Below are 16470 nucleotides of genomic sequence, written 5' to 3' on the forward strand. Positions count from 1 at the left end.
GCAGCAACGTTTCCAAAGGGTTGGACCTCCACCTCGCCGTGGTGTGGCAAGCCAGTCGCGTTTCGTCGTCGTCCGCACCCCACAGCCACCGGCACGCGATGACGTCGATCCCGAACGCGATTTTCCTATCTGGGCCAAGGCGGTCAGTTTCCTCAACCTCCGCGTCGGATTGATGCGATGCCCTGGCCGCGTTCCCATCGGCTTGATGTTCGAACGCGGTTTTTTTGGACCCCGAAATCCACGCTGGCTCGCAACAGACGCCAGCCCGACGGATGCGGCGGCCAGGACGAATGAGCGGCGCCGCTCCACTCGGAAGGCGCTGCCACCCCATGCGCCGCTCGAACCAGGGTCCTTTTCTTTCCACCTCGCCGTTGCACCCATCCACCCGTGCTTCTGGCTCCACATCTACATATCTCGACCCAGTGTAGCTTGACGCTGCACCACCACCACCATCCACCCAGCTACTGAACGCTAGCCCTCCATGGCCGTCGCCACCACGACCTCCTCGAGCCAATGTTTCTTCGACTTCCCGTCCGAGCTCCTGCGCGACATTTTCGAGCTCGCCGCTGCCGACGACAAGCGGACGTCGCTCAGCCTCGCCCTCGTCTCCTCCTGGTCGCGCCACTGGACTCTCCGTACGTGCCTCTTGGCCTCGCCCCCGATACGTATTGCTCACTATTTCTCGTAGACATCCTCTACCACACCGTGCTCCTCGAGTCCGCGCGTTCCTTGAAGTCCTTCGCCGCCGCCCTCTCGACATCTCCGCTTCTCGCGCCCCTCGTGCAGCACCTCGGCATCTTCACCCCCGGTCCCGCGAGCACCATACAGAACGTCATCTCGGCCTGTCCGAGCGTCAAATCTCTCGCGTGCGGTTTCACTCCCGCCCAAATAGCGCCCTCGCGTTCGCCCACTCCGCCGCTACAAGCCCTGCCTCCCTCCCCGCACACAAAAGAGCAACACCTGCTCGGCCTCGCCTGCCGCAGCCTCCATCCCTCCGCGCTCGCCCCGGGGCTCGCCCGCCTGCGCTTACACCTCCCGGACGCCTCCACCCAGACGCTCGCCCTCCTCCCGAGCCTCCCCGCCTCGCTCACCCACCTCGCCCTCGTCCTGCGCTCCGCCTCCTCCACCCCCGACCTCGCCGGCGCACTGCACGCCCTCCTGGACGCGCGCCCAGCACTCCGCGTTGTCCTCGTCCAGCTCGTCGGACGCGCCGCCGACGCGCGTCCCGCCGTTGACGACCTCAATCGCACCGCCAAGGCCCCGGCCGCGCCTGCGCCACGTCGCCGCCTCGTCGCCGAGCACGCGCCCCTCTCCGTCGTCGCCCAGTGGGAGACCGCCGCACGCCGCGGAGGCAGCGTCTGGGACCGCGCCGAGCAGGAGCTCCGCGAACGTAGACGCCGCTGGTCCGAGCCTGCCTCTGGCAAGGTAAGCGTCGAATCGACTATATGCGCGAGTGTTCAATTTCTGAAGCGATTGCCCGGTTTTTGCAGCAGGATTCCGACCGCGCGTTGTTCCGTCAAACATACCATTCGTGATACACATAGACGATACAATACCCATGACTGCGTCGCGGCAGCATTCCATGCGACCTCCCCATTTTGCATCAGATACGCATGTATAAATTCATCCTTGTCATCATCAACAATGCGATCATGCATTCCCTCCACTCATGCTGCGATGCCATGCCATATTATTAGAAGGTCATGCATGATATAATACCTCACAAGCACGGATAGCATAATACGATCAAGTTTTTGTTGTGTTGCCTCCCAATCCCTCTATCTTCTTCACCGCCGCCTCGACGCAGCCTCAGTCAACAGCTTCCGCACCTCGATACCCTGACCCTCGAGATATCGCTTCAGGTCGCCCATCAGCTCGAGCTGCTCCTCGACTGTTAACCCGCTGACGATCATCTGCAGCAAGCTTCCGACCGACACCCCGCTCTCCCTGATGAGACTGCTGTAGTACACGTACGTGAACACGCCCATCAGGAACCTAAGGACAAAACTACCCTCAGCCACTCATCAAGATAGCAGAGAGGTGCAGTACGCACTGGCAGTCCATGCGGTCCGTCATGCCGCCGTGCCCAGGGATGCTGTGCCCAAAGTCCTTGATGTTGAACGCGCGCTTGAACCCAGACGCGAAGAAGCCGCCAAATGGCGCGACGAGCGACGCGAAGCACGACAAGAACAGCAGATGGAAATGGTACGGCGTCCACGGCACCGCCGTCACCGGGTGCCCGACCTGTTCGAAACTGGTCAGTGGCACGACTCGATCGAACGCCGAGGGGGAACAACGCACCGCCGTAGACAACCAGGTGCTGAGCGGTGGCGATATCTGCGCCTCGCGCCAAACGAACACCGAGTTGGGCTTGCATTCGACCGAGTTCCACGCGCTAACCCCAAGATCGTGCACGGGACAGATCATATAGTCGAAACGCATAAAGTACGAGCCCCAGAGGAGGCCAAACGCGACGGTGCAGAAGAACGCGCCGACGAAGCCTTCAACCGTCTTCTTCGGTGAGAGCGCGATGAGCTGCGTCCGCCCGAACGTCATTCCGCAGACATATGCGAAGATATCGTTGCAGATCACGAGCGAGGCCGGCACCCAGAACCAGATCAGGCCTTCGAGGATGTTGTTCACGATGAAGTGGCTGTGGAGCGCGTAAGTGGGGACGATCAGAAGGGTGAGTGAGTTGAAAATGAGCGCACCTCGATACCACGATCAGAAGCAGGCTCATGTGCACCCAGCAGAACAGGCCGAACTGCTTTCTGAGGTACCCGCGCTTGAGCGAGGCCACAAAGCCGACAAAGCCCATGATGTACAGCGAAAAGCTGATGATCCGGTGCTTGGTCGCAATCGTCGTCAGATGCGCGTCCACGAAGACGATGTGCTATGAAAAGGCGTGAGTCATACGATTGGCGCCGGGCGAGATCTTCTCACCTTGAAGTAGTAGATGATGCTCTCGCCATACAGGAAGTAGTTCGCAACGGCAAAAAAGTACCAATTCAGCGTTTTGCTCCATGGATCTTTTCCTTTCCCTTGTTCTTCCGCCGAATCGGTCTTCCGGATCGCGAAGAGCGCAGTCACCTCGCGGTAGACGAGCATCTGACAGAAAAACACGAGCATGATCATATAGCTGTGCCCGAGTAGGAGCAAGCCTAATATACAGTATGAGCGAATGTATGGCGGTGAGACAAACGGGTTCGCTCACCGATGAACCCTCCGATCATGAGGAAGGTAAACACCGTCCGTTGGACGATATTCTTCCGTTTCTTTTCGGTCTCGTTCGTAACAGGAGGCGGCGGATGCGACGTGCCATTGGGCACCACCACCGCGCCTGCCCTCGGTGCCGTCACCTTTTCTTCCGTCGCTTCGGGCTCCGGTGAGGTCCGCGCTTCCGTCGTCGTCGCCGACGTTGCTATCGAGGAGGCCTCGGGTTCCTCCTCGGGCTCTGACTTAGACACAGGCGCCGGAAGCGTCTCCACCTCGTGAGCACTGCCGTTGGCTGCGGGCGGCACGACTAGCGTCGCGTTTGGCGGAATGTCCACAGGCGGTGCGGCAGCCGGGTCCTCCACGACGTCTTCCTCCGGTACCTCCAAGGGCTTCTCGGTGCTGCCTGACGGCGTCGGTAGGCCATTCACAGCGGGCGCGTCCTCGGTGGGTATCGCAGGCGCCGGACGCGGCTCGGGCGTGACTTGCTTGGAGCGTGATTTTTCCTGCTTCTTCGCCAGACGAGCAGCCTTCGCGGCTTTGCGCTGAGCAGTTTTCGTAAGCTTGGGGGCGAATTCGGTGGGACTGATGTTGCCGTGTCGGGGTGCGATGAGCATATATATACAGCATGGCCAAGCATGGCATGACGGTACCTCGGCGGCTTTGCTGGCTCCTCCTCGGAGAAGACCTCCTCTTCGCTCTCCGGGTCAGAGTCCACCTTCAGTAGCTCAAACGCCGTCCGGGACGCAACAGACGGTCGCCCGCCGGGTTGTGGTCGGCTCATTATGGTCCGATAGGAAGGAGTATTATGGCTGGCTGGCACAGACCGAAGGTTAAGGCGCGTCCACGCGTCATGCCAATGTGATTCGGCATCTGCCGCGGGTACAATGACACGGGATTCGAGACGAAACGTGATTCATTCCGAGCACTGCTACTGGTATACCACTTCCGCAACATGAACTAACGAAGATAAGCAACAGCAAACATCAAAAGCAAGGTCTCATTCTAAGTTTCTCGACACGTTGATGATGGTCAGAATGGTGTCCCAGCGACCGTGTCCCTGAGGCAAAGTTCCTCCCCTCGTCGTCTCCGGCTCCATGTAATCATACGAGGCATTCTGTTCCATGAGAGATAAGTCCGCATACTGTTCTGAGATGAATAATTTCAGGAATCCCGTGTCTCGTTCATCCTCGGGTTTTAATGTCAACGAGAAGGGCGTGACGACAGTGCTACCGTAGCCCAGCGTGAGGTCCGAGTGGCGACGAAGGGGCGGGTGCATTGTCGATGATGGGGGGACGTATAGATCCGTGATGGCGTACTCGGAAGGGTCTGTGCTCGGGTTCAGTTGTGCGGCTGATGTACTCCTTACAACAGCACTCACCGAAGTAATACAAGCTGCACCATAGATCGGTGTTGGAGGAGTTGTGAAGCACTACCGCATATTGTGCATTGGGATCGTCTGGTAGATCGGCCACGCCTCCGCTAATGTGGTTGCCCCGGGTGGGCTGCGAATCCGATCCAAGACGCACCAAGCCCATGCTCACGTCCTTCTGGAACGGTTGGTCCGGGTTTTGGCGATCCAGGTGCATCTCGAACCGCGCGATCATTTTGAGAATGTCCAACTCCTGCCGATCCCCCTTGCGCTTCCACGTCCAGTCCACCAGGCAATATTCCGTAATGAGGGGATGCCGTCGTTCGATCACCATCTCCTCCTCGTCGACGAAGACTATGAGGTTCGCGTCGTCGTTCATGTCGTCGCGCTCAAAGTGGATGTCGGAGTTACTCCGGTCACCTTGCGCGAATCGTTCGAACTCATCCTCGAGGAGCCTCTGCCGGGTATCGTTAGGAGGAGGAGGGAAAAATGAGACGACGAAGGGGTCATCGACATTTGCCCAGTACGACACCGTCGCGTAGCTGTTCGGGGGCACCGTGACGGAGGACTCCCTGGGCTGTACGATGGAATAAACAGCGAAGACATCCACTGCCACCACATAGCCAAGGTGGCTGTTCTCTGCCGAATAGAAATTGTGACTGCGAACAGCGAACTCTGTTCCTGGAATAACACCATGAATTTCCTGTACACCGATTTGATCAGAACGCGCACACAGTAAAGGAGCTCAGCCTGTACTCACACCAGCTTCGACGCGAAGACCGCCGTCCCCGCTGCGCCGTACGGGGACAAGTTTCTTGTCGATACCGAGCGCCTTGCCATCAAAGATAATGCGGTTTCTGTGCTTGCCCTCGCACTGAGGCGTCTGATACGGCAGCTTCCCGATTTCCGCCATCAGCGTCATGTAGGATAGCCGTGGGAGGTCAGCACTGCGTAGAACGTGCAGCAGCGCCGACGTAAATAACCCGGAGCCGCCCTCGTCCGATTCCCATGCCTGCTCGTCCTGCCGACAAGCAGCCAGTAAAACGTGCGTTCGCGAGTCTGGGTAGCGCATCTTCACCGGCTCAACGCGCCGGGTCTGGACCTGGGGTCGGATGAAATCAAATGCTTCTTCCCGCATCCGAATGATCGCAGTTTCGTGGGTTAGGGGAGTCGCAAAACGCGGGCGCATCCTGGACGAGCTCGAGCTGCTACCGCCTGCGCGAGTGCCGCTGCCTACAGAAAATGAATTAGAGCGCGAACTCGGCTCTCTAATATGGCACAATACTAACCGGAATGGCAGCAGTCCATAACAACCGTTATATTGTCTCCTTTCGTCTCCGAAAGTTCGAGAAGCAGACCGCCCAGCGTAAGGTCGGCAATGTCTTGCTGGACGGAGCCGTCAATCTTGACCACACCACGATCACAGGGACAGATCGCCTCGTGGAATCCGTCGTCAGTAGGCCAGCTCCCACCCGCAGGGTAACGCGAACCATGGCCGGCGTAGTAGATCAGTATGGGGTCGCCTCTCCGGATGTGGGGGTTGAAGGTTAAGTGTTCGCGGAATGATTGGATGATGCCGTCGTGCGTCGCCTCCAAGTCACGCATAAGGCGAATGTTGTGTTCTGGGACGAGGAGGTGCTCCTCAAGGTAGCCCTTCAGGTCCTCGGCATCGGATACAGCTGAATTGAGATTGCCCTAGATGGCGGTTAACTTGTGGGAATAACGATAGGTCCAGGTAGCTCACCAGTTCATGGTTATGATACTGATTTATCCCCACAATGAAAGCAAACAATGAAGTAGGTCGCTGCGACATGGCGAGCTGTTCACAGAGCTGAGCCGCTTAGTGTAGCGGTATATGTAGTATGGTGCTAGAAATGAGATGCGGTAGGCGGTTGGGCGCGATGGGTAGATGCGATAGGCGGTTGGGCGATGTCCAGCAGGCTACGCTGCGCGGCACCTACAGTGCTTCATGCGCAATGGTCCACGATCAGCGTCGTAGGGAAAGGTAGAAGCAGAGGCGCAAACTGTTATAGCATCGAGCAAGTACTTGCCCAACTCAGATCAAGACGGCACAGCCTGAGCGTCAACAGAGCCTTCCGCTCAGAACAGGACTGGAGCATAGCCACCCGATCAAATCTCCACCGCATCAACCCAACTGTATCTTGTTCCTGATACATGGAAGCGGAAGTATCTGCGTTCCCTATCCGGCAGTATGATCGTGGTTGCGAATGCCCCAAGGAGAAGCGCTAACAGAGCTAAGCGAAACAGGGTCACACTCTATACATGTCCGAGCCATCGAAACGACCTCCAGCATACGAAATTCGTCACCGTGACGAGTTATGCTACGTATGGAGCGCTCGCTGATTGCAGTGTTTCGATAGCCTCTATGACCGCAGTCCGGCCATCCAGACCGGATGGTCATGCCACCGGCCTTGCAACGACAGACCACGTCACGCATCTATCAGGGTGTCAATGAAAACCATCCGTCGAAGGGACACACATAGCTAACCATCGGAGATGGGCGCTTGTACTGTCTCACGGAGTGCCTTGTACGCCTTGCTTTGCTCAAGATTCACTCCTAAAGACACCGCATCCGTGCCGAATGCTTCCACGTCCACAATCATCTGCGCGCGTATCCGCTCGTCATCGCGGACCTGGCCTTCGTTTCGCCCCGCAGCCCGCGATGCGGCGCTGAACAGAGAGAACGCAGATTGTTTTTGGCCACGCTGCAGTCTCCGCAGGGATTCTTCGGTCTTTTTCCACTGCGACACGTATGAAGTATACCTTGGAAAATAAAACAGCTCAGTTCCCTACCGAGTGAAACGGGAGAAGGCAAGAGCGATCACCGTACCTCGCTAGGGCATGATCAAAGACTTCTTCTGTGACCTCTCTCAAATAAGAGTCCTTAAGCGCCTCCCCGGGGCCATCAACCGCGAAGAACGCTTTCACGGGGCGCAGTATCGTTGTTACGAATGGGCTCGGGTCCGTAGGCGGCTTGCGGTTCTGGGACATGCGCACCTGTGCGGGAATGCCCTTCACAGCCGCAACAGCATCGCATGCTTGCTTGCTCAGCGTTGTCGTTATTTGTCCAACCATGGGAGGGATGAGTGATGTTAGGGTTTCGAGCATCTGGCGCAACGACTCTGAGGGCACAAACGTCAGCTATCGTGATAAAAGGTGCGAAGCACGAGGTTACCTTCTGGACCGGGGGCATCCTCGACTCCCTCCTCGTTGCGATCTATGTCCGGCAACATCATACTAATCTCCTGCTGCCAGAGCGTCCAAATCTGTTGCTCCATGACTCGAATATCCGTGATTGCCGATGCGAAGTCGCGCAATCGCGTCTTATCAGGCGCAGACGTTTCGCCGGAGGATGTGCCATCCATCGGGGTAGATGGCGTAGCAGAGCGTGTGAGGCCAGCAGGCGATCCAGGACCCTGTGCGTGATCATTAGGGTGGCAAAACTGGGGATCATCGAATGAACATACCTTGTCACCACTTACGACAGCGGCGAACTTGAGCGTCGGCTCGAAAGGTGACATGCTACTCTCTACCCATGTTTTGTACCGATATAACAGCTGCAGCGGGGCCCACGGAGTGAGATAATACGCAAATTCTACCGCGCACGCACTGACCTGCAATGTAAATTTCCACAGGCTTGCACTGATGTCTGGTATGAACACCTCCGCGCTCCAGCAGCTCGTGATTGCAACCCATGTTGCGTTGGCTTGGGGAGTGACAAATGAGTGGCCTGCATGATTGACCACGTTCAACCAACATGCCGCATTGACCGTGTAAACATACCGTTACTCTTGGCCCTCACGTCCACCGGTTCGCTTCTACGTTGCGGATGAATAACTTCGGCGGAGAAGCACATATAAGGCAGCACTCACAATGCCTCCTCCAGCTTACCGACAATCGCTCGTTTCCTAATGTGCATATAAGCCGGGAGCTGCCACCGCCTTTCAAATGTCTTGTAAACCGGGTGTGAGCGCATGGCTTCGACGGAGTGCACCGAGGGCGCAAGAAATTCGAGTGACCGAAGGAACGCTTGGGTTGTTTCATAGTGCTAGCGGGGACTGATCAGCACGGAATAAAGAACGCGAGAGCGGAGAGAACAAACAATACCTTGCGGAACGTGTCAGCATTGCCCACGCTGAATGCAACGCTGCCCAGCTCGTCCATGATTGCTCTTCCAATCTCGGCCCAAACGACGTTGGCCATGATCTCAAAGGTTTCGCTCTCCTTTTTGTTGCTTCCATTCTGGTATGTGGTCTCCAGCGTCAACCCGGCCAGAGGTGGTTTTGGTCGCTTTCCGCTTGCAACCGAAATCCGCTCTGCACTCTCCATCACGCGTCGTAGATCCCGATCCACGAACTTCAGCACCGCATTGTACAACGCCGCGAGGGCGTCTTCGCTGTCGTCCAGTAAGTGCGCGGTGCCTAGACCCGCATGCGCGGATGAAGTCGCCGCGCCAAACGTCTGGTCGAATGGATTTTGCTTGGACGCGAAGGCAGTGTATGGGGTGTATGGTGTACGTGGAGGAAAGGAAGCGGTATACGGTGTTTGCGACTGCATTTGAGGAGCTTTGCTGGAGGGCAGGAAGGGCGTGTGTGGAACAAGCGGGGAGAGCGGAGCGGAGAGGGCCGCTGGAAAGATCGTCTAGAAGGAGCGGCATGGATGATCAGATGTTGGAACAAAATAGCGGAGGCTCGAACCTTCTTGACAAATGGCCGCATCACCTCTCTCCTCAGCACGTCCTCGGCATCTCTCCACAGTCCAAGCGCGTCATATGTCCTGAGACATTCATTGAGGTCGGCTAACCAACGCGCTCTGTCGGCTTCCGTCGCTCTAGCCTTGTGCTTCTTCGCGTCCGATGGGTCATTGATGAGGGAGTTGAGGGTGGCGGAAAAGAGACGATCGAGGTCAGAAGAGAGCGTCGAGGAGATCCGGTCAATGCGCCATCGAAGTTCGTCTATGAAGGCACTGGAGGCGGTCTTCGAAACGTGGTACAGGAGTTGCGTATATTCTGCGGCGACGCGCGACAGGTGCTTGGCGCGTGAGCTGCCTCTGCATGCGCGAGCAAGTATGAGCAGTGTAGTCTATAGTCAGCAGCAGTCCCATTCACCTTTCATCCTCGGGGGCAAGAGCGGCAGGTCGTATGGTCGGAGAAGAGCCAGCGTCCTCGGAAGGCGTAATATGGAGTAGGCTTTCTAGGCGCGTCACAGATTCTGATATACTGATCAATTGGCGGAGGAATGCCTGAGCGCAGTCAGTGGCCTGTATTCAGCGGCTACAGGTCCAAGCTGCGCACCTTCTCTTCTCGTAATGCAGCACGTTTCTGCAGTTTGGCTTCGATCTCGTCCTGTAACGTCTGCAGCTCATCACGTGACATCTGCAACGGAATATGAGTGCTTGCAAAGATCGACGGAAGGAGTGGGGAGGGTATGCACCAGCACTTGCGCCTTGATATCGCCCAGTGGTGTCTTGAGCCGTTCGAGGCGCGCACCCTCCGCCTGCAGATCCGTACTGAGCGAGATGAACGCTTCGTAGTCGTCATTGATGAGCTGCACGAGGCTATCTTTCAGATGTGCGAGGAAGTCCCGCAGCTCTGAGCGGAGCTCGGAAAGAGAGGAAAACTCGAAACGCGACAGAAGAAACGCGTCGATGTCGTAGACGTCGTCCGTGTCCGTCAACAGCGCGGTGTCGGCCTCGAGCGGGGTGAAGTCGGGTAAAGGAGGCGCGGCGGCGTCGTTGAGCGGCACATCCTCGATCTCCTTGGCGAGCCGCTCGATGTCGTACGGGTCGTCGCTGTTGCTGGGCGCGATGGCCATGGGCGAAGGGCGATAGGGTCAGGATAGGGATATGAGATCACGTGCCGCACGGGGTAGGAGAGGGACTCGCTCTTTGCGCTGCACACAGACGCACACCTCTCCGCCCCAACTTGTCGATGGCTCAGGCAGCGCTCATGGGCCCCCCACTCTCCCCCCGTGAGCCTCGTCGCTCTGGCCGTCGCGCCCCCGCACCCATCTCGACCTCGTCCCTCACACCAGACTCACCCCGCCCGCCCGACTCGCCCGCCAGTGCCCACACGCACAGCAGAAAGGAAAACGGCCATCGCCCGACGCTCTCTTCGGCCAACAGCTCTGGATCTGGCAGGTCCAAGCGCAGTGCGAAGCCCGACGATCACGACGACCCGCACAACGCGCTCCAGGAGCACCCTCAGAACGCCACCTCTCGTACAAGCCCGCTCACCAACTCCAAGAACAAAAGAAGGACAAAGGATAAAGAAAGGCCACCCCCGATTCAGATTCTGACGGAGCCTGGTTTCACTGCACCCGATAACGTCGAGGATGGGGAGGTGGACCCCATCCTAGGGGACGAGGAGGACTCGAGCATCACGCGCTGTATATGTGGTCGGCAGGACGCAGGTATGACCATTCTCTTGTTAACATCGCGTTTCTCTTCCTGATATTGATATGACGTCGCGTTGGGTAGATGACGACTCCGGAAACGTACCGTTTATGGTGTTTTGCGAAGACTGCAACGTTTGGCAGCACGGCCAGTGCTTTGGATTTGAATCAGATGCCGAATTAGACGGCGTAGACTGGTACTGCGAGCAATGCAGGCCAGACCAGCATAAAGAGCTTCTCAAGTGCGTACACCCTCCCATGTCTCTACGCACCCCTCCCCTTTAGTAGAGCAATACTTCCATTCTGGGCCACATGCCTTGTCGTTCTTCTTGCCATCTAATTCTGGCTCCCTGGGTTACCTGGGTATGGGGTTGCTTTAAGTTGTTTACCTGAAACGCGGACCTTGATTCATGCATGCACGCCTAACCCTCGACCTTCAGGCGCGCCAAATCGTGGAAAACTAGACACGGATCACAACAGCCTCACCGCACCAGCTCAGCTCCTGCCACCACTACCACACTCGCCCCCAACGCACGTGCCAGCCGATCGCAAAGTCCGTTCAGAATGCCCAAACAAGCGAAAAGACGGAATACCGTGAACAGTCGGTTCGACGACAGCGTTCAAGAATTATTGGAAGCCACGGCCGCGGAGGCAGCAGCAGCAGCTCATCAACATCACGACGAGGGCAGTGTAAACGCAAACGAGACACAGACACCGGATATCACGACGGACATCAAGGAGGACTTGGAAGAAGAGCTTGTTCCTGGCGCCGCCTCGGGCCCCAGGCGGAAGCGGAAGCGGACAGACGATGACACGTGAGTCTGTCCTGCCGGCTTTGCTCCCGCTCTCACCGAGTTTGGCCTCCATCACTCCTTTGCTTCTGCTCCTCAGTCGCTCTGTGCGCTCTACGAAACGAACGCGTTCCGCATCAACGACTTCTGAGCAGCGCACGGTATCGGCCAGTGTCCGCGATCCGACACCAGTGCAGGTGCCTACACCGAAACAGCAGGCTGTGCCCTTAAGCGCTCCCCCGCCACCGAAGCGGGTGAAGAGGGGCGGAGCGAGGACCAAAGCTCAGCAGCTTCAAGAGCAACTGGGAGTGGAAGCCGACGAAGGTATGCGATCCTGGTCTGCGGGCGCGCATATCCCCGCAAGCTGTCTCCCGCGGCGACGCGGAGCGCGTCATAATTAACCGAATTGCTCACGTGACCTTCCGTTTCAGCTCCGACGGGCGTGCCGGCTGCTGTGAACAGGCGGCAGAGTGGCACTGGACGGGGCAAAGGTGCGCTTCACACGTGTCGTCCACTGGAACCCAGTTGACTCACGTCGCGAATGGCTGTGGTACGCACACGAACAGGCAACCAGGCTCGTCAAGCCGCCGATCGTGAAGAAGGCGGGAGCGGGATTGGCGCCGGTGGTAGTCGAAAGAACAATGCTCGTGACCGCGATAGAGACCGGGACCACATGCCGAACGGGACAACGCAAGGTGTCCAGGGCGGCGCCGCTGGCTCTTCCCGAAACCACCAGACACACCGGGAGCGGGAACGCGACGCTTTCGCCGCGTCACAACAGCCACTTCTAACCACCTGGGGACTACCGGATTATCTGGCGCATCTGAGCCACATTCTACCATCAGAGACGCCAGTACCTCTCATAGTCGAAGGTATAGGGGAGGAGAGGGGCGTGAAAGTGAGGTGGCCCAGCAAACGGATGAGTGTCGGGGACATGAACAAGAGGGTGAGGTCGCTGGTGGAGTGGGTGGGGAGAGAGCAGGCGAGTGCACTGGAAAGAGGAAGGAGGCGTGAGGCGCTTGAAAAGGCGCTGAGCGAAACCAGGCGACGACCGAGGACTACGGAAGCTTCAGATGGACCTGCTGCCGAGGGTATCGCTGGGGATGGAGACGAGGCATTGCCAAACGGTGACGGCGGGGACAATATGGTGCTTGACAGGACCTTGACCCAATCGCCGATACAAGGGAAGGACCAAGATGTGGCTGCAGCAAAGAACAGTGCGCGTTCTACGATGACGATGATGGAGGAGCTGATGGAGGAGTTGATCAGCTTTCAGGAGAAATTCAGTCGAACGAGGAGTTAGCCTTCTGTTTTGTTGTCGCGATGGACCGGCTATGTATTGTTTCTCTTTGTTTTCTTCTTATCTATCTGGCACTCCATTGAAGATCTTGTACACACCTACGGTAGTAATCATATGCTGTATCATACGTATCGGGCTCAGTTAACGTTACTCGCGATAATCTTATCTACATTCTCAAAACATCGGCCGAAAGATCGAATCCGAGTCGTTTCGGTGCATCAAGCCGCACCACTGCAGACGTTTTACGTTCATGACGTCCCGACAATTCTGAGTCGTCAAACGCTGACTCTCATTCAGCTGCAACCATGTCACCCGGAGCGTCGACAGTCTTAGAATACTCTTCTCATGCCCCCGAACGGATACCCTCACTTCACCGGCTCTACTCGCGTCTTCCAGCTCACAGTCTTTTGCCCGATGGAACACCGGACTATCTTCGACTCATCTTGACCGCGAAGGTCTATGAGATACTGAAGGAGACCCCTCTGGTTTTTGCTCCTCAGTTGAGCGCTAAGCTTGGCTGTCAAGTATGGCTCAAGCGCGAGGATTTGCAAGAGGTGTTCAGCTTCAAGATACGGGGTGCCTATAACCTCATGGCCAACTTGACCGATGAAGAACGCTGGAAAGGCGTCGTAACGTGTAGCGCGGGTCAGTGTGCGTACTATCCTCGGATAGTCCCCAGCGTTGATGATAACAATATACTCTTGCAGGAAACCACGCGCAAGGTGTAGCACTGTCCGGACAACGTTTGAACATCCCTTGTACGATTGTCATGCCGGAGGGCACGCCATCCATCAAGAGTCGTAACGTGGCTCGAATGGGGGCCAAAGTCGTCCTACACGGCGCTGACTTCGACGCCGCAAAAGCCGAGTGTGCGCGGCTATCAACGACTTATGGGTTGGCTTTTGTACCGCCATACGACGACCCTTTGGTCATTGCAGGCCAAGGCACGGTGGGACTAGAAATCTTAAAGCAGGTACCCGATGCACATAACTTGGATGGCATATTCGCTGCTGTCGGGGGAGGTGAGTGCCGCCACACTAATTTCCAAGTTACGCTTCATAACATATGCGACATACGTATAGGGGGTCTGGTTGCCGGGATAGCCGAATACGTGAAACGCATCGGGTCGCCGCAGACAAAGGTCGTAGGCGCGGAGACAGTCGACGGTGACGCTATGGCTCGCAGCCTCGAAAAGGGCGAAAGAGTCACGCTCTCTGAAGTTGGCCCATTTAGCGACGGCACAGCAGTTAGAATAGTAGGCGAGGAGCCCTTCAGGATATGCAAACAACTCGTGGACGAGATCGTCAAGGTGGACAACGATGAGTTATGTGCCGCTATCAAGGATATCTTTGAAGGTAGAGTGTGTACGAAACCTCGCATATCCCGCTTCTAATGCCGTAGCAGAAACCCGCTCGATTACTGAGCCAGCTGGAGCTCTCGCGCTGGCGGGTCTCAAGCGTTACATCGCACAAAATAAGCTTGTGGGGTCCCAGAAGCGGTTTGTCGCAGTTGTCAGCGGCGCGAACATGAATTTCGATCGCCTCCGCTTCGTGTCAGAACGGGCGGAGTTAGGAGAAGGCCGAGAAGCGTTGCTCAGCGTTGAGATACCTGAGAGACCAGGAAGGTATGTCAATCCAGGATTCAGGAGAACAGACGTTAAACCTTTCCCGCAGTTTCTTTGCGCTCCATACTGTCATACATCCAAGGGCAGTGACCGAGTTCGTCTACCGGTATTCCTCTGGAGACGTAGCACATATTTTCGTCTCCTTCCGCATCGATCCTCAAGCGCTGTCGCGAGCGGATGATGTAGCGAACATCCTTGCAACGCTCGAGAAAGATGGGATGAAAGGCCATGACATTAGCGACGACGAGTTCGCTAAGAGCCATGGACGGTACATGGTCGGCGGGAGAGCGGCCGTGCCTCATGAACGTCTGTTCAGATTCGGTCAGTCACCGCAAGAGCAAACAACCCAAATGAGCTCATGTTACGTCTCAGAATTCCCAGAACGCCCAGGAGCGCTGCGGACATTCCTAACTGGTCTACAACAGCAACAATGGAATGTTTCCCTCTTCCACTATCGCAATCACGGTGCAGGTAAGTTGGCATGGCCAGATTCGATAATCAATACTGATCGCAATGGGGGCAGACTTGGGAAAGGTACTGGCTGGCGTTCAGGTGCGTCCGGAGGAATCTGTCCAGTTTGACCACTTTTTGGAACGACTGGGGTATCCTTACGTGGAAGAGACCCAAAACGAGGTGTACAAGCGATATCTCCTTGGATGAAGAGCCGTTGCATTGGCGTGTCTGACGTTGGTACCTTGAGCGCTACTCCTGACATATAGCATTCCTAGTAGAGGAGCAAGTTCGTGTGGATTGCAGCGAGATACCACTACGCAATCGCATTTCGATCATCGAGGGCTGTAGCACACCGGTATAGCCCGATGATACGGCCTGAGTCCGCGAAGGCGGATAGCGGTGAAGCTAGCGATGCATTAGTTCGGGGGAAGCTGTACCCTGCGACGCTGGCGTGCTCACTACTGAACAGCGCTCTAATGCTGCGCTTCATGCTTGTCCTTCGACTTCATATTGTCGTAGATGACATAGGCGGTGAATGCCGCTAATCCCCAGCCAAAGCCGGGGAAGAGGCTAGAGAACATGGTACGCTGCGAGAATACCGGGTGTTTCCGCCACGCTTCCCGCTTTGCCCAAGGATCACGAAACAAGGGCAGAGACATGGCTGACAGGAGAATAACGGTTCATGAGGATAGGGGCATTGCCAGTGGAACGTAGAGGCAGTACAACTCACCGTCAAACGAAGTCGGAGGTAGAGCTGAGGTGAAGCAGTACTGGACGCCGAACAGTGGGAAAGTGGCCGCTTTAGGGTGGGTTGGGAGCCTCTTGTCACATTAATCAACACCAATGATCTGCCTGGGCGTCCTGAGCTCTTGTTTCTCCCCACACCCATCCCCCTCCTCCCGTCCGTGGCGCTATAGCCCTGACGCGTAAATTACTCCAGAAATGTCCAGTGACCTCAGCGACGATGACTTGCCGCTCATGAGCAGCCAGCCTGGGCCCAGTAAATTGGGCCACGCGAACGGCAACGGCAACGGGTACGCGAAGGATGACGAGGACACGTCCATGAGCGACGACGATGATGTTCCTCTCGTATGTGTCATGCATCTCGAATTTATACGCGTCTTGGCCGAAGTCACTAACACGTTGCAAACCTAATCCAGTCCCAGTCGACGCGCGTGAAGTCCGAGCCTGCCACACCTAAGGCGCGCGGGGCGAAGCGCAAGAAACCGTTCTCCTCAGACGACTCATCGAGTGACGATGACCTTCCCCTCGCGTCTTCCCCTGCGAAAACGAAGACTGCTGCT

At 56.8% G+C, this 16470-nt stretch overlaps 5 protein-coding genes across 5 annotated transcripts; 2 read left to right on the forward strand and 3 right to left on the reverse strand.

Annotated features, from left to right (window-relative positions):
- Nucleotides 1-293: 293 nt before the first annotated feature.
- On the reverse strand, nucleotides 294-3766 carry PUNSTDRAFT_83770 (phosphatidate cytidylyltransferase). The gene is made up of 8 exons (XM_007381389.1): nucleotides 3215-3766; nucleotides 2944-3161; nucleotides 2712-2893; nucleotides 2302-2653; nucleotides 2054-2244; nucleotides 1491-1995; nucleotides 689-1425; nucleotides 294-635 (listed from the first exon to the last, which is right to left on the reverse strand). Exons 1-6 carry the CDS (start codon nucleotides 3231-3233, stop codon nucleotides 1788-1790), a joined length of 1170 nt encoding a protein of 389 aa, XP_007381451.1. The 5' UTR covers nucleotides 3234-3766; the 3' UTR covers nucleotides 294-635; nucleotides 689-1425; nucleotides 1491-1787.
- Nucleotides 3767-4213: 447 nt separating this feature from the next.
- PUNSTDRAFT_142133 (uncharacterized protein) lies at nucleotides 4214-6398 on the reverse strand (the record flags this gene model as incomplete). Its single annotated transcript, XM_007381390.1, has 5 exons — nucleotides 4214-4542; nucleotides 4595-5288; nucleotides 5346-5818; nucleotides 5875-6280; nucleotides 6330-6398. The coding sequence occupies 5 exons, from the start codon at nucleotides 6396-6398 to the stop codon at nucleotides 4214-4216; spliced, it is 1971 nt and encodes a 656-aa protein (XP_007381452.1).
- Nucleotides 6399-6809: 411 nt separating this feature from the next.
- On the reverse strand, nucleotides 6810-10419 carry PUNSTDRAFT_99258 (COG complex component; the record flags this gene model as incomplete). The annotated part of the gene is made up of 13 exons (XM_007381391.1): nucleotides 6810-7043; nucleotides 7095-7369; nucleotides 7437-7728; nucleotides 7782-8022; nucleotides 8074-8163; nucleotides 8221-8336; nucleotides 8390-8424; nucleotides 8479-8654; nucleotides 8714-9247; nucleotides 9304-9655; nucleotides 9714-9847; nucleotides 9900-9980; nucleotides 10039-10419. 13 exons carry the CDS (start codon nucleotides 10417-10419, stop codon nucleotides 7036-7038), a joined length of 2715 nt encoding a protein of 904 aa, XP_007381453.1. The 3' UTR covers nucleotides 6810-7035.
- A 116-nt stretch (nucleotides 10420-10535) lies between these two features.
- On the forward strand, nucleotides 10536-13224 carry PUNSTDRAFT_142135 (uncharacterized protein; the record flags this gene model as incomplete). Its single annotated transcript, XM_007381392.1, has 6 exons — nucleotides 10536-11016; nucleotides 11084-11240; nucleotides 11439-11813; nucleotides 11890-12113; nucleotides 12221-12280; nucleotides 12356-13224. 6 exons carry the CDS (start codon nucleotides 10536-10538, stop codon nucleotides 13090-13092), a joined length of 2034 nt encoding a protein of 677 aa, XP_007381454.1. The 3' UTR covers nucleotides 13093-13224.
- Nucleotides 13225-13394: 170 nt separating this feature from the next.
- PUNSTDRAFT_142136 (threonine ammonia-lyase) lies at nucleotides 13395-15915 on the forward strand (the record flags this gene model as incomplete). Its single annotated transcript, XM_007381393.1, has 8 exons — nucleotides 13395-13734; nucleotides 13797-14111; nucleotides 14172-14444; nucleotides 14494-14713; nucleotides 14763-15034; nucleotides 15086-15184; nucleotides 15237-15827; nucleotides 15897-15915. The coding sequence occupies 7 exons, from the start codon at nucleotides 13395-13397 to the stop codon at nucleotides 15371-15373; spliced, it is 1656 nt and encodes a 551-aa protein (XP_007381455.1). The 3' UTR covers nucleotides 15374-15827; nucleotides 15897-15915.
- Between the last annotated feature and the right edge of the window lie 555 nt (nucleotides 15916-16470).

Source organism: Punctularia strigosozonata (assembly GCF_000264995.1).
Source record: "Punctularia strigosozonata HHB-11173 SS5 unplaced genomic scaffold PUNSTscaffold_3, whole genome shotgun sequence".
Classification (NCBI taxonomy): domain Eukaryota; kingdom Fungi; phylum Basidiomycota; class Agaricomycetes; order Corticiales; family Punctulariaceae; genus Punctularia; species Punctularia strigosozonata.

Excerpts from the sequence above, each read along its gene's own strand:
- PUNSTDRAFT_83770 (XM_007381389.1), bottom strand. Across the intron at positions 2,894-2,943 it reads GCATCATCTACTACTTCAAG|CACATCGTCTTCGTGGACGC; the intron begins GTGAGAAGATCT and ends GCCTTTTCATAG. Across the intron at positions 2,654-2,711 it reads CTTCTGATCGTGGTATCGAG|CCACTTCATCGTGAACAACA; the intron begins GTGCGCTCATTT and ends CGCGCTCCACAG.